A 16850-nucleotide genomic window follows, 5' to 3' on the forward strand; every position below is an offset into this window, starting at 1 on the left:
TGCATACTTATATTGACTCCAAGTTCAGTATAACTTGTGACAATTAAGACACTTCACTGTCCTTTTATATCTGTAAGCCACAAACAATACTGTACTGTATATACCTCACAGTCATATAGTGTTAAAAAGGCGGTATAAAAGCAAATGGAAGGCTAAGTGTGCATATCACACTCAAGGTTTAATATAAAACCACTATTTCAAAGCATTCGGAAACTGGATACATGTTGCTTCTGATACTACAAAAAAAATCAGTTTGAGTTTCACATCAGTGTGGTGAATGGGATGTGAATAAAGTTCCAGCTCAGGGTGACTGGGGAAACACTGCACTCTCACTTGGATACAACATGGATATATTTGCCCAGAAACCCATACAGAAATCAAGAAGTATGCACAAGAGGTTTATTGGAAATTTCCACAAATATGGGCACCTTGATTTCACCTGCTATGTGCATGTACTATACTACAAAGAGTCTAAGTTCTACTTTGAGGTACTGTAGATATTCTTGACTCTTGTCAGGAAAAGCAGACTACAAATGGATAATGCAGGTTTTGTAAAAAAAAATCAGAGAGGAAATATGAATTTATTACTCATTATTAAAAAACAAATCACTCTGATTTGCTTTCCCTCCCTCATTGTACAATTTTATCAGTATATGAGCCACATGCCTGTGATTAGCATTCAGCAATTCAGGGTTTGGATTTCAAAACATGATGATCACGCACCATTTAGGCAGTGCAACTGAGGTAATAATAAGCTCAGGTGCATGTCGCTTAGAAACCCATTCTTCTGGAAACTGCAAAACTGAAAAATACCAAAAAATAACAAAGCCTGTGAAACCAAATGTTTGCAAGTCTACCAGGTGTAAGTCTTTCATACGTTTCAACCTTGGTGCTCATAAGGGTACAGAAAACCTCTGTGTAAAAAATGACCGCAAGGTCCTGAGAGCAGCACTGTTACAGGAGCTACAGTGCTCTTGAACACCATTTTTCAGAGATCAAATGACATCCATCCATTCATCTTCTAACTGGTTTATCCAATGCAGGGGTGCAGGGGAGCTGGAGCCTATCTTTGCAAACAACGTGCGCAAGTTGGGATAGACTCCATCGTGGGAACACTACTCCATCGCAGGGCACACAGGCACACATTCACACCAGGGCCAATTCTCCTAGAAGCCAATTAATCTACCAGTACTGTACAGTATGTCTATTGACAGTGGGAGGAAACTGGAGCACCAAGAGGAAACCCAGGGAGATGTGGTGGAGAACACACAAACTCCACACAGATAGTACCCCAGGTCCAGAATTGACCCCAGGGCCTAGGTGCTATAAGGCAGTAATGTTAACCACTGAGTCACCACGCCGCCCTTATCAAACAACATTAAAAATAAACTTAGAAGAAAATAAAGAATGACAATGCAATAGATGTTCTAGCCCTTGAGCAAATTCATTATTAATCTATAAGACTGGAAACTCCACATTTTCAACATTTTAAGAGGATTTCCTGTTTTTCTCAAACTTTTGTATAGCCTACTTTAAAAAAAAAATCCATTCAATTAATTTTTTCCCCAACCCAAGTTGTAATTAGCTGTTGCTGCTTTTATGTCTCAGCTCAAAGCAATGACTCCTCACTTTCACAAAGAGAATGAAGAAAGGCAGACTGTGTTTTTGGAGCTGTTTATTCTTCAAACCATTTGCAAGAGAAGATCATTTGCCCCATCTCGCTCTTTAGTTTTTTTATCCAAGGATCCCATCCATCTGTTTCTTGAGAGAAGCCAGGGTAAAGCCTGCAGCAACACGTAGCATGTTCCATACTCCCACAGTCCTTTGTGTAAGGCATCCTAAGTTTTATAGGCACTTCCACATGTCCTTGAGGTCATACGATATTTCTGTGTTGATCCTGAAGGAGCCTGCTGGGCTGACGTTGTCACCATTAGCCTGTTCAAGGATTTTGAAAGCTTGGATTAGGGCCCTTGTGCACCTGCCTGTTCAACACGAAAGAAAAATCATCTTTTCATCTTTCAACATTCAGGGCCTGGCAGGAAACAAAATCCTGCAGGCAAACAGGAAGTGACAAGGGTTACAGTTTACTCAGGAGCTGACTAAAACCAACCCTACCCTGGCAGTGCACTGTCACGTACGGAAACAGACACCGCTCGTGTTTTAATTGATGCCCGCCTAAAATCGAACAAACCTGGCTCACAGCCACTCTCCTTCACACCTGCACGTCCGAAATGAGCACCACATGCCTGCGTGCTGTGTGACAAGGACTGTCAGGCCATCCACTTCATTTCGCACTATGAGCCTCAGAGTGCCAGCTGCAGAGCTCCAACGTCTCTAATAACGCTGGAGTGACACAGCGCTCGCTGATAACACTGCCGGAGTCACAGGTGCCTGCGAAACCACAGGGGCTGCTTGCTGCCAGTGGAAAGCCTGGCCGACTTCATGCTCACAGGCCAGTCGTGCGTCACTCCCTGGAAAACGATAGTCCTCAATCCTACCAGAGCTTTTTCCAAATGCTTTTTTTTTTTATTTAACCAGGTGAGACAATTGACCATCAAAGCCCTTTCAAAAATAAGAATCTATTCAATCCTATGTTGGTTTCACGAGTCCTGTTCCTTAACCATTCTAGGTTTACCACACTATAGAGTGAAAAAAATGGTTTGTTCAATTGGGGGTTCTGAATCACTATCCTGAAAAAAGTATCTGACGGTTATTTAATCACACTGCTGGTTTAGTAGGATATAAAGGTATACATATTATGGCAAATAAGCATATTAAAAATATAGTTCCTTGCATCTTGCAGACTCAAACCAGCAAAATGTCCCTTTGGTAAAGGTATCTTCTACAAATAAGTGCATCTATTTTTCTAGCTTTTCTATTTTGAACATGCTTACACACTGTTTGATCAGACTTATGTCCTGTGCCTCACTCTCCCAGTTTAAAGGCAAAATTAAAGCATACTGATAATTGTTTAAAAACAAAATAGTTTTACCACTTTAAAACATAGCTAGCTGATCTAGGCTTTAGGAATTTGCCTCCAAAAAATAGCACGTTCCAAATATAAATCCTGTTACAAAATTCCATAAGCCCTGTCCTTATTGCCAGTGGAACATGTCGTTGCAAAATCTTCTCTAGCGCCGATATTTTTATTTGCAACATGAAACAAAGGATCAGGCTTTGTGTTCATTTTTCACAGGATATAATGAAAATGTATTCTCTGACATTCAGGTTACATAATCTGACCTGTTGTTTGACAATCCTGAGCACTTTCCAAACAGCAGATACCCTCCACCTCACTATGCAGAACTGCCCATCTCTTTAAAAGACCAGACTAAATAAGCTGACGAGGTGTGAGGAGAGACAGCATAACTGGGCAACTGGAGCAATGGTATAGTGCAAAACACAACCATTTCTGCTGCACTTGAACACATATTGCTTTTTGCTCACTTTCTTTGACTAAACTTGCATTTTTTTAAATAAAGATCTACACTTGTTGATCTCATTTCCAGTTTTTCTCTCTCACTGTGGTATGGAAATACTAATTTTCCTGCTGCGCCAGTTTCCATCAAGCAGCAGGGGAGTTCTGCCGTAAGTCTTGGGGAATAGCACCCACACTTTAAGGGAAAGATGCCCTTTTCCAAACAAATTCAAAAGAATTGAGCTGCCTTACCAAGACAACGAAACATCATCTGCCTGGGGACATGTAAGGAACCTCTCACCTCACTGAGTCTCACATAGCTGGTGTAGCCCCTGCCCTGAGTGAAATGAGGCAATTAAATTTAAAGAAAATTATCAAAATTGATAAATTATCAAATTATCACTAGACAGTCCAATACATTTAAAACCTTTGAAATAGATGCAAATCATAGAAGCAAAGGAATTTCATGTTGGTAAAAAGAAACCTGATAAGACCACATTTCTCGCCTGTGAACAAAGATGCTGAGATTTTCAATCTCTTTAATGTCAACTTTGTGACTCATTTTAAAGAATATACAGAATTTTACATTAGTCAACACAACAAAAATTGTTTTTTAAAAAAATATTTTTTCCATGCTTTGCTATAAGGTTAAAACCACATCAAACAACTCATTACAGGCTTCACAGGATCATACAGTACCAGCACACCATGTCAGGTCTCTGACAGAAAGCAGGACAGACTGTTTCACCACTGCGCAGACCTCTGCATGACACAGAGAGAAACCACTGAGGACGAACATGTATTTTCCCATTATAGGGCATTTGTTTGACATGGCTGTCTGTTTCAAGGCACAGGCCTTTATTCTTTTAACTGGCAAACCACTACTTGTGCAAAAGAAATTAATAGAAAAGGCAGAAGTATTCTTGCATTGACTTGATTCATTTTTTAACGGCTTCTTATGAATTCAGCTCAGACTTAGTGAAGGTGACACTTCAAAAATGGTTTTGCAAACAATCACGCAGTTCTTATGCCTGATTTTGTCCTGACATTTTGAACAGATTGTTTTCCTACATTTGGCATTTTTGTCCCTGAGCGACTTAATTTTCAGGTGCACGATTGACCTAACTGCTGCCCTAAAAAATAAAAAAACAATTAGCTAAACAAGCATGACTTTCAGGGCACTTCTTAACAAAAAACACATGCTGCTCGTGGCATGAAGGAGACTTTGGAAAGGGTCACCTGAACATACGTCCTTGAGCTGTTGGTTGACAACACACAGGCTGTTGCAGTTGAGACCATTTAGTATGCCAAGGCTAAAAGACACATTGTTCAATAATGAAAGTCGTCCAGCTGTGGCCTAGAGAGGGAAGGTCGCCAGTTCAGACATTTCCGCAAAACAAATGACGATACCAAGATGACTGAACACAGGATGGAATAAAAAAAAGAAAAAGAAACCCATGCAGAGATTCGGTGTGAAGCTGTTTTTCTACAGTGCTACGTTTAGAGCCCCTTCTTGTGTGAGGAAAACCAATTCTAAAAAAGGAAGTCTGCTGGGACTTAAATCAGCACTCTAAAATGGTAAGGAATAAAGATATTGGAGGAACAAAATGAGGGGAATTTCAATGGTCTTTGCTGGTGTAGGGCTGCGACAATTTCATCACAAAACAGGATTGAGCTGGGCATGACACCCCTGCATTATCTTACTGCCACAGCTAGGGAAAAGCCTCCTTCAGCAGCCCGTTCTCACTGCGCCACACAGATGGCTGCTAGCGCAGCACCCTCCCAGACTCAAGCGTTTTGCCCCAAGCATGCTCTCCTTCTTCAGCAGCGGATGACGAAAGGGAAAGGAAGCCTTGCAAAGCACATGGAGCAGCCAGCTGTGTGCGGCAGATGGACTGGATTAAGGGGAGAAGGTGGCTTGATGTTGCGAGGAGAGTCCAGTGGCACAGCCTCAGCATGGCCGGACTGATGTTGGGCGAGCACACGGTACCCTGGCGGGCCATCAGCCTCCAGGTACACAGACACCCACGCCTGCCTGATGCAGGAAACAAGATGCCTGTCACCCCTGCCGCTGAAGTGTCAAGGGAGCTTTTAAATGCAAAGGAACATCAGCAAGCTAAACAGATTAATGCACCCACACTGACAGCAATTAATGACAATGAATAGGCATTGCGCTATGCAGAAATAAGCGCAACGATCTGTACAGTAAAAGACAGAAAACCTTTAAAGGCTATATATCAAGAAGGAGGTCCCCAAAACTTTAGGCACATAAATGCACTTAGGATTGAACCTATAAAAATACTTTATAAACGCATGTGATACAATATAGTAAACATACGTATAATCTTTCTTTGTTATCTGAAAAAGAAATATTACCATAAATAGTAGCTAGAGACCTTTACAATGTTCCAAAAATGTTTATTTAATGCAAATGTGGCTTTATAAAAACAATTTTTTTCTCTTTCTTAAGTCAAGTGTATTCGCTTGTGCGCATATTAAGTGAACACGTCCCTAAAACAAGGTGCTGGGAGAAGCGTCGCTTTTATCCAGAGTATTTTGAGACAGCAATGTGTTCTTTAAATAATATACTTGAGGCATAAGTTTACTCTACTCTGCACATCAAATATCCATTCCAAGACTCCTTCAACTTGGCCTGCATCCAAATTTTTTTTTTAAGATCTGTGAAATGCAAATGAGGGACAAATGACAGGAAAAGTTGCTCAGGTTTCTGCAAGACCTGGAAAATGAACAAACTTATTAAAGGCTACAGGCTGTCAGAGGAATCAGCGATGGGCTTTTAAATAATTTGCCACTTCTCATTAAAGAAAAGAGACTTTCAATGTCTGTGCAAAGATGAACATTTCTGAAGAAATTCTGACAGAGGTCTGTTTCACTTCCAGGATTTCTGTGGCATTTATTTCAAGATGGGAGGAATGTTTGGATCAGAGAGAATATTTTCAACTATTTTAGGAGGACACTCTCTGTAATGTGCAATTCTCATATATTCTGAAACAGTATATGGTTATTTTCTGCTATGACAACATTTAAAGTTTTGAACCAAAACTCCAGTAATTACATGTGGTTGTTTTTTTTTGCTTTGGGGCTTGGGGGGGAGGGAGAAACTTCCTTTTAACTTTTCTTAAAATAATGTCAGAGACCATGTGGATTTTATTTCAATACTGAGTTCAGGATTTCCCTGCAAAAACAAATCAATAATGAAATGCAGACTTCAACAGCCACACTAACAACCCCAAACACTGCACAGATGACTACTACAGGTATCATAAACTCGTAACCATAGAACAAATATCACTGTAGAAGATTCCTTTTCCCAGTTGCTTGTGATATAGCACAGTACTATACACAGCTTTCTACGAAGTAGTGATGGATTCCAAAATATAGGAAATGTGTGCTCTTGTACAAATCATAACAGGCTTTCACTGAAGAAATGGAATCAGATTTTTGGGGTCACTCATTAAGACATTTGTACTACACAGTAGGGAAACTATACAGAAGTCAACCTTGAAAATTCTGTTCTATTTCCATCTGTAAATGAGATTTTGTTAAACAATCTGTTGTAAACTTGGCAAGAGGCCACACTCATTGTTCTGTTACTTCTATCTGCTAAGTTTGTACACTCTCAGATATCTGTAGGAAAGTGCTATTTGTCAATAGTTTAAAGCAAGTCCTATTAATGCAGTTTTAAAGCAGTTAACATATCCTGTGCTTGTACTCAGATGAAAAACACTCACAGCTGGATTTTGACACGTTCTTCTTCAGAGAACTGGAGAGACTAATATTTTATATTATAATTATTATACATTATAATATAAATCAAATGACCCCCAAAATACTCCCATATTGTTCAGGGGCTCATGGAAAATCAATAGGGAAAATTTCACTTGCTCACTCTTGTGTGGACAACCAAATAATTGTAGAAATACTAATTTCTGGGGAATAACATTTCACTGATTCTATCTGAGATGTTTATAAGCTTCAAGATGTTCATCATTTATATGAATCCACCTGAACACCTGAAGTATTCATAAATGCCTATTCGATGTTTACGTTGAAGTCATTCAAACCACAAATTGCCTCTATAAAAAGGAAATGTCAAATTCACTGTAATTTAAGTCATAGGGAAATGAATCCGAAATGCCATATTATATAGTACTGAAATTCTTTTTTCTGCATGATGTAATCCCTGAGACACTCTTTTGCCATTTGAAACAATGCAGGACATTGAGCTAAAATTTGTGAATGAACACTATTCTTAGAAAGAATCAAAATTCCACCTCTCAACTAAATCAGCTTAATCCAGAATCACTCCATTTTGTAAACTGTGGAAGTTAAAACAAACCACAACACAGATTAACAAAGAAGGAACAGGAGAATATTTCTATATATCACTCTCTTCACAGTAAGTGAAGAGAGTTTTTTTCCCTGACAGCATCACAATCAACACTCATCATGATTCTGTCTTGATATGAAAGTACTAACATTATTCATAGCCATTATTGTACTGTTTTGTAGGTTGAATGAAATAAAGAAAAGAATCAAAGATCTCAAGGTGGTAAACTAGAGCACTGTGTCAGAATTTTTAAAATACTCTCAGTCATTGGTCTGGCACGTCAAAACATGTTTTTTTACATAAATTAAATACGTAAATAAACAAGAGAACAACTAAAAAACAGGTTTAATTTCTCTGTTTTACAGATCCATCCAATAAACAGACACTTAAATCTAATAATTTCCAAAATCTTTACTAAGCAAACTTATTTGTTTTCTTGTCTTCTAATGTTCTTCTTTTCAGGGTACTAAACTAATGCAATGGCTCATTTGATGGTTTTGAGAATATGTATTGATTTTATGTGATCCTTTATTTCCTGCTCTGCCGTTTCTTGTTATTTCTACCAATACCGATTTCTGCCTTTCCTGCAGTTACGGTATTCTTTAATTTCCCCTTCAACTGTCAAAAATGAGTTATATTTTAATCTGTGGGACCAAACCACACTGTCAAAGTTTCAATGCAATTAAAATGTATTAAAATTTACAATGAACCCTACTGTATGTGCAACTGCCACAAATGCAAAAAAAGCTCCTGTCAGGATTAAAGGCATATTTGTTTCAGATTACTACTATTATTCTATTTTTTTATACACTAACTCCAATCTGTTTTTAGTATGCATCCGAGTAAGTCAGTTACCAAATGTTTGGTTATAATAATAAAGTTTAAAAGTAAGTGCTTAAAGAGTAAAAAGAGGTAACAGAATTAGCACAAGTGAAAAAAGTAGGCATTTAGAATGCAGAAGATGCAAATGGCAGACAGAACCATTAAGTAAAAACCCCTCTGAAGAAAAAGTTCTTGAGACTGGATTGGATTATAAAGAAAGAATTGGAGACAATATTACAAATGATAAAATGTTAGCATCACAAAGTAGAACTGTGCCCAGCTGATGCTTTCATTACCATAATGTACAGGACACTGACTTTCCCAGCTACAGGGCAAATATCCTCTTGCTTTTCTTTTCTTCATATTAGTACGGCTATTGGAACCTTTGGAAAAGTGTTTTTTAAATAAAACCAGTCATCAAGTAAAAGAAAGGAGCTGTTCGCTGATGTTTGTTTTGTGTGTTGCTAAGGTTCAAAGCTACTACACAAGGGACAGATTGGACTATGGTGAAAGGACCATGAAAAATTAAAACGTATTTCCTGTATATTTCAGTTAAGATCATGTGCAGGAGAAGCACACTAAAAGTCAAATGCCTCGATTTCCAATATGATCCCCGAGGATTCAGGCTGACTGTTACTGACAGATGCATTTTATACACATGTCCACATGGATACTGTCGCTAATTCAATATCATTTCAAGCATCTTAGCCTTCTTAAAATAAGTGGGCAAGATTATAAAAAGGACAATGATAGGTTTTGCTTCATAAGGCAAAAAACCTGTTATTATGTGGCACAATACCTCGTCCTGGATTCCCAGCAGAGAAACACTATCATACGTTAGACTAAGCATTTCAACTGGCACCTGTGAATGAAATTTCACAAGCTGTTGTTTCTTCTGCCTTCTAAACATATGCTCACAACTCTGCAGCAGAATCACAGACATACAGGCTTCCAGGTGACTGAGAAACCCATTCCTCTGGAAACAGGGCAGTGAAGAATGGGGATTGACACGCACTAAAATATCCAGGACAATAACCTTAAAAATGACACTGAACCAGCTAATTAGTTTGAACATTCCAGGAAAGAAACAGGCCATCCTGTTAAATTTAGGACAACTTTTTGGCACACCAGATCTCAAGAGGGAAAAAAGGCAATATCCATTAGAATTCTCAATTGCTGTGGCTGAAGATATCTCAGTACTGTTGATTGTTTTACATCACTCTTCAGATCATGAAGCTCTATATCAAGTGGAAGAATAATCAGCTAAATATATTATGCTCTTTGATTAAATCTGAAATGACTTAATCCATATACTATTGATCAGTAACAGTAAAATACTAAATGATATTGGGTCACAGGAAGGGACTGCCTCAGCACAGATGAAATTTCCCCATTGTCACAGAGCAAGGCTTTAAAACCAATATTTATATTCTATTAAATGTAAAGAAAGAAACGAGGGTTAAAAAGGGTTCTTTTCCCCAAAATTGCTACTGCTCTTTTATCTGTTTTTAAACTTGTGAGCACAGCTGGATAAAATCCCCTTTGGTACCAAAATTATCACCCAGCTTTCCCAACCAATGAGATTGCAACAGAAACAGCTGCATCCTTTTAGCAGAGAAAGCATTTGTAAACTTAAATTGGGGGGGCTCTGTGCAGATTAATGAAACACCAAATATATTTTCTATACACAGCTGATACCGTTTCCTTGCGAAATTAACAATACCTACAACTGCAGTCCACATTTATTAGGTATTTTAACTTCCAGCTGTTAGTTACTGTAGGTCATCCAAAGACTGCAGTGCATTTTTTTCTAATTAAAGCTGTTTGTTGGACGCTATATACCATCTAAATCCCCTTAAGTAATCTGTGATTACTTCATTTAATAAACCTAAAAAGTCTGAGCAGTCAGAATGTTTTTTGTCTTTTTTTTTCTTAAATGAATTGACTAAGAGAGCATGTAGAAATAACTCAGGTTTTCCAGGCTGATGCGCCATACATTACCCACAAGACAATCTACAGCGATCCGATGCTCTGTTGACTGTGCGCTGCTCGATAATTTATAGGAGTTGCCTTTCGATCTTGAAAGAGCGCTAAGGCTCTTAATCTGTGCAACAATTCGTAGGATAAAATACTCCCCACATTAAAAGAAAGTCTCCTCCTTGCATCTTTGCGCAGCGCATTTAAACAATTCGCAAGATGTCTCGAATCCGATCGGTCTCTTTCAAGATTCAATAATAAAAATGCATCCATTTTTCTGGCTGCGGTTTTTACATTTTCGTGTTAGACATTTAAAAGTTCTAGTGGCGTGGGGCAGTGGTCAGAAAATTTCTGATCATCTTCATGCGTCGTACTGACGTTATACTGTACAGTATTTATGACAGGTAAGGCTTGCTCTTCCAATAAAGAAAAAAGTAAAAACCGTATTCGATGAAGCCCCTTTAAAAGCAGCACGTTAAAAAGCTGTCCCTGACGCCTTCCACTCTAGTCTTGTAGGTATTTTGTGCGTTATTCTCACGTTAAATGTGTTTGGCGAGATGGTTCCCACTACTTCAACAACTGTTCACTTGGAAGCGGGTAACTCCTGTTCAAGAAAGCACAGACCTCTCCGAGTACCGGCGCCTGTCTGGAATGATGTGCCTTCTTTACAGTACGTTCAAGTAGCTTCCTACCAATTTAAAGAACAATTAGGGATTGCGTTAATGAATGATGGGCTAGCTGAACACCCGACCAAGCGTATTCTAAACTTTCCCCCTCACCCTCTTTTGCAAACGAACCCAACCTATTTCTAATTGTGGTGAACTGTGTTTTAGCAATGAAAGGAAACCCCTCTCCCATTCAAGCTACGCACTTGCATGCATTAATTCGGGCGATGTTAAAGATGAGCTTCAACCCATTTAAAAAAATACAAAGCACCCCAGGAACGACACAAGGAAGAAACCTCAGCTGGCAACGATGTCCGTGGGAAGTCCTTGCCGGAGCTATTGTAAAACTCTGGGTAAGGGATTGAGCACAATATTCTTCAATCGCAGTCAGACCTAACATTCTGCTAAGTGAAATTAAACAGCAGTACAATATACCACAATATAACACACAATACACCACAACATCGGCTGCACTGTACTGCCACAATCTAAATTAGCCTACAAATTCAATCCGTTATCTGCTCATATCAATGTGATCAGAATTGTATATTAATATTCAATTCTATTTTCAATTTCCATTACCCACGACTGTTGCAGTATACAGTATATACTGTAGTATATAACACTGTTTCGAATATGCTGTAAATCTAAACGATTTACTATATTAAAAAATATAGTTATCTGATTCCAGCTGGTTTTTCTTTGTGGAACAATACTTTGTGAAATTCAATGAAAATTAATTTCACGTACTCTAGTTATCATTTGAACAGACATTACACACAGCTTTACAAAAACATTCACACAACCTGGATAGTATTCGCACATAAAGTAGCAAAAACGCAGTTGTGAAGAAAAGGATAATTACTTTGTACAATATGTTAAGAGTGTGGTATTAAAAATCTCACTTGTTTTTTTCACTCCTCGATTTGAGAGACTGAATTATAAATACAAGAGAGGACAAAGCAGATGATTAAGAACTTTTATTGTTACACATCATGTCCCGAAAACAACTCTTCTTGTAAAAGAAATTCAGCTCATCTGGTGCACCGTCGAGGCAAATATGGATAAAAACCAAACGGAAAAGATGCTCGGTTTCTGAAGTACTTACCACCCCCATGTTAATCTGCTCAGCTGTAAGTGACGGCGCAGCGAAAGTCTCTGATAAAAACCAAAGAACTGGAACCAGAATCATTTCTAAGGAAATAATCCAAAAACACCTAGACCTCCAGTTCCGAAATTTCAGGAAAATTGTTCCCTTAACTCGGCGTGCTGCATGTGTTCTGAAACTGCCTTATGTCTCCGCCTTCACAATATAAATCATAAAATCCCAATCCTTTGCAAAGCACACATGAAACCAAATTTCCATCGGCGTGACCAAACGGCTTGTCTACTACTGCACGCCAAAAGGTAGAGGCACCATGCACTCTCATGAAATGAGATGTATAGGCTATGTACTGTATAAGAACTTATTCTCCCAGCAAATTCGACTCCCGATTGAGCATTTCATCCATGGCGGGATTTAAAGGCTGGAAATCTGCATCGACGACGCTTTTCTTCCAAAACCCGAGACAGCCCGGTGGCGAGTCTCCCTTTCTGTGAATTAAGATACCACTGGATGGATTACAATCCCACCCTATCCCTTGCAACTGTTCTTAAAGGGCAGGAGCGCCCAGCACTCTCAGCTGTAGTTCCCAGAGCTACACTGGAGTAAGACGCATCAGGAAGAACTGACTCTGTGCAGGAGCAGGAGGGGAGATGGCTTTCGGTCCTGTTACAACAGAGCCCCCAAGGTATTAAACATGTTAGGCGCTTTACAGTCGCTGTTTCGGGAATTGAAAAAAAAAGATCTTCCCTCCTAATACATTTGCATGGAATGATTGACACGGAGACGAAGCTTTTTCTTGGAGAATGGATAATTGCTTTCTATGATCTGTATGATCTGTTGCTCGCCGCTACAGGCTGTAGCTTTTTTTTTAAAAGCTTCGTGCATATGGTGTCATTAGAGACGCAACGCACGACATTTCGCATCACCAGGATGTTGTTCTTCTGTTTAACATCACCTATAGAAAGGAAATGCAACAGATTACTCGTGGTAGTGCCCAGTTTAAAAAAAAAACTGTACCTTTGTGTAACGCATGGCAGCACAAGATGAAACGCTTCAAAATAGGTTATAACTAAGGTTTTTTTTATAGGTCATCTTTATGGAAACAGACTGTTTTAAATGCAACCTTGCTAAATTGTCCTAGAAAGTAAAGAATAGACCCAGTCAACAGCCGTGTACTGTGATCATGACATAAGCAGTATTGATTCGTGCAATAAGTTTTCTATTTTATCTACTTTGATCGATCGAACTGAATAATCAATAGAATTATGCTATTTGTGGTTCAGCGTTTATACGGCTTTCCATTCTTTTAACCCAATAAAAGGCGTTTCAGATATCCTCCAGTGAAGAACAAAAATATCCTCCAGGGACAGTAAAATGTTACAAAACTGACTTTTTACAGAGCTATTCAGAGAAGAAAATCTCTCTAAGAGACTATTTGAAGGAGCTGAAGAGTGCAGGTGCGTATTCTCCAGAGAGGCGTTTGAAGCTTTCTTGTCACTGGAACCGAGAAAATCTTTTTTTTTTTCAGATAAATTCCCTCTGAAATTCATCTTATCTGTTGTCAAATATAACCATCCTGACGTATTGAATCATACAACATCTCACATTCAGATTTACACTAACATCCACATAAAAAGGTAAATGTGATCACTGAAACCATCGTCACGCGTCGTAAAACAGACTTGCACGAGCAAAACAAGGCTGGATCTCCAGCTTAGGTGGTCTGTAGTTTCAATAAAATTAAAACATCTCTATATATTTTGGAGACGAAACAAATCCACAAAATAAATTAGAACAGGAAAAACAGTAGATTCACACTTTTTACTTCCAGTAGTTTACACGTACAGTAGTTCCAAAGTACAGAACCTGCACGAATACCTTTTTAGTTAGGGCTGACAGTTCTGTCCCTTAGGGTTTTATTAAAGAATTGCATGCTTTTAGGAAGCTAATTGACGCACTATACTGTACGTGTACACATGGCCCACAGAAATGCCTATCAGTTAATCAAGGAATTAGTCCGGTTCTTCCTTTGTGAAACCACTAAAGACAATGTAGCGGAAGGGAAAAACACGCAGACTGCAAACTTAGTTGCGGTTTCTTAATGGAACTAAGGGTTCTCAGTCTCCCTAATAAATCTTGTCTTACTAATGTCTATGGGGACTTAGAATGGTCTCCAGACATGCTGTTTAGTTAAAGACCCTTTAAAAGTTCACGATCTTTTTAATACACGACTACATATAACGTAGGATGAGTTTTCCTTCCATTATTGTTATACAGCAGATAGCTTGTAAAATAACACGGACATTTTTTTGTTTCGATGTTACTGACCTGTTTAAAAGCCGCTCATTGAAAATAGTTATATAAAACAAGCCACATTCAAAATAATAATTTAGATCACTGCCAAGTCACTATTTCATCCAGCTGTGGACACAGCTCTTCATTTTATAAATGCATCTACTGAACATCAGAGCAGGCTTTGGAACAGATTCTGTAAAGAACCATCTCTTACTTTCTTGGTGTCGGAGTCGTCCTGCAGTCTATGAAATCACCTGCTTGTCTCCATCTGCTGGGTTGGTGATGGATTTTCATTCCTTTTTCCATTTCTCCTGGAGGAAACAACAAATCGATGCTTTAGAAACATTGTGCAGAGGAAGGGGAGCACAACCTCTTGAAGTTATGCTTCTTTTGTTATTTGTATTCATTATTAGTATAATTAGAATTAATTACTGGCTGAAAAATATTGTTCTATAATCAGTTTATTTTACAGTCAAAAACAATACCTACTGTATATAGACATCATTTATATTCACACATCAGAACATCAGTATTGTTCAAGCTTCTGAAGGGTTACTTGTGGGGTAATTTCTGCCTTGATGAATCTCTTTATTCATTAATTGAACTGTTCATTTACTTGAGCCAAAGCATTCTTTCTTGCGTGTCTAAAGCAGGTAACATGGGTTCCCAGTCCTCGAGTGCCTCCTACACACACTTGCTGGTATGTGTTTCAGTTCTCAGTTACATACAGTAGGTGAACCCTTAATTAACCTAAAAATAGGGTTAATTTGAATGGTTTAATTATTTTGAGCTCTTAAACATTATGGGATTTGCCTTTTAACTTATGAGGTTCTAAAGAACTCTTTCATCCATCCATTTTCTAACCACTTTATCAAATCCAGGGTCGCAGGGATGCCCAATCCAGTCCCAGCAAGCAATGGGTTCAAGGTGGGGTACACCCTGGACAGGCCACAGGGCGCGCAGAGACACAAATTCAGACACACCCTCTTAGACGAGGGCCAGTTTCCCCAGAAGCCATTTAACCTTCCAGTGGGTTTTTAGGTTGTGGGAGGACAAGGATTGGGAGCCCCTGACCTGTGAATCCTGCCAGGTTGTGACCTTCCCTGACCAGGCTCAGTAGTTCTCAGTCTTGGTCCTGGGAGACCTTTATCTCTTCACATGTTTTCTCCAGCCAGGTTTTTAATGACAGACTGATTTCAATTTTCTATGTAAGGCCTATTTTCAAATCTGCCTTCAGCTATTAAAAACACAAAAGGGATTTGTAATTGGTATCAACCCTGTAGTAATTATTGAGTTTCAGAGATGCCCTGTTTCAGGTGTGTTAGCTGACATGTGACCAATTGGACTTGCAGAAAGAAAAAGACTGACACGCTGTGGGAGTATGTGATACATTGTCACTCCCACCTGCAGCTGCTCATCATAAACTGGTCACCCATTCAGACCTTTCTAGTCAGATATAATGGAGCAAATTCTTAATTAGCAAGCCGAGGAGAGGCTGTACAAAGTTCTGGATGCTGAAGTTGCCGGAAATCATATAGAGTACTTTCCTAGCAGTGTTATTTATCCTGAGGGTCGAGTGCAGCAAGAAAAATCTGAACAAGCAAGCAGGCAGTTACAGGCCCTGTTTAGAACTGGCGATTAAGGGTCCAGTTGGAGTGAAAAACAACAGATATGGCACAGTGGTTAGCTTTGCTGCCTTGGAGCACAGTCTGTATGGAGTTTGTGTGTTCTCCCCACGTTTGCGTGGGGTTCCTCTAGTTTCTTTTCACACTTCAAAAACATACCGGCAGCTCAACTGGCTTCTGGGAAAACTGGCCCTGGTGTTTGCCCTGTAATAGACCGTTGACCTGGTCAGAGTGTGTCCAGTCTCGTGCCCGTTGCTCGCTGGGATATCCTCCTGCTCCCCCTGTGACCCCGTGCTGAAAGAAGCACCTAGAAAATGGATGAAAGTGGTTCCCCACACTTCAGTCTTTTTACTGAAAAAACATTTTCTTACATGAACCTAACCTTTTCTCGCCAGTCCGATGTTTCCTGATGTCAACGAAAGACTTGCGTTAATAACATTTCCATTTTCCTTTGTAACAGTGGATTATTTTTTGTTATAGTCATCTTTAAAAAATGTGTGTATTATATCGGAGGTCACATACTGTGGGCCTGGAGAGCCCCAGTCCAGCCAGTGTTATAGAGTAGGTAACCCTAAATGTCCTCAACAGTATT

The 16850-nt window shown here is 39.1% G+C and overlaps 1 protein-coding gene and 1 long non-coding RNA gene across 3 annotated transcripts in view; both read right to left on the reverse strand.

Annotated features, from left to right (window-relative positions):
- Window positions 1–13248, reverse strand: part of mmp17a (matrix metallopeptidase 17a) — a 58725-nt gene extending 45477 nt beyond the window's left edge. Inside the window, exon 1 of one of the 2 annotated variants that reach the window (XM_015365967.2) lies at window positions 12342–13248. In XM_015365967.2, coding sequence (XP_015221453.1) covers window positions 12342–12425 — 84 coding nt within the window. In that variant the 5' untranslated portion in view covers window positions 12426–13248. The remainder of the gene's footprint in view (window positions 1–12341) is intronic. The other variant, XM_015365965.2, reaches the window with a different exon arrangement.
- Window positions 13249–14861: 1613 nt separating this feature from the next.
- The window catches only part of LOC138224484 (uncharacterized), a 29019-nt gene continuing 27030 nt past the window's right edge, over window positions 14862–16850 (reverse strand). The window contains exon 4 of the long non-coding RNA XR_011182973.1: window positions 14862–14944. This is a non-coding gene — a long non-coding RNA (uncharacterized lncRNA). The remainder of the gene's footprint in view (window positions 14945–16850) is intronic.

The sequence above is a fragment of the Lepisosteus oculatus genome, chromosome 22, assembly GCF_040954835.1.
Source record: "Lepisosteus oculatus isolate fLepOcu1 chromosome 22, fLepOcu1.hap2, whole genome shotgun sequence".
NCBI classification, from domain to species: Eukaryota; Metazoa; Chordata; class Actinopteri; order Semionotiformes; family Lepisosteidae; genus Lepisosteus; species Lepisosteus oculatus.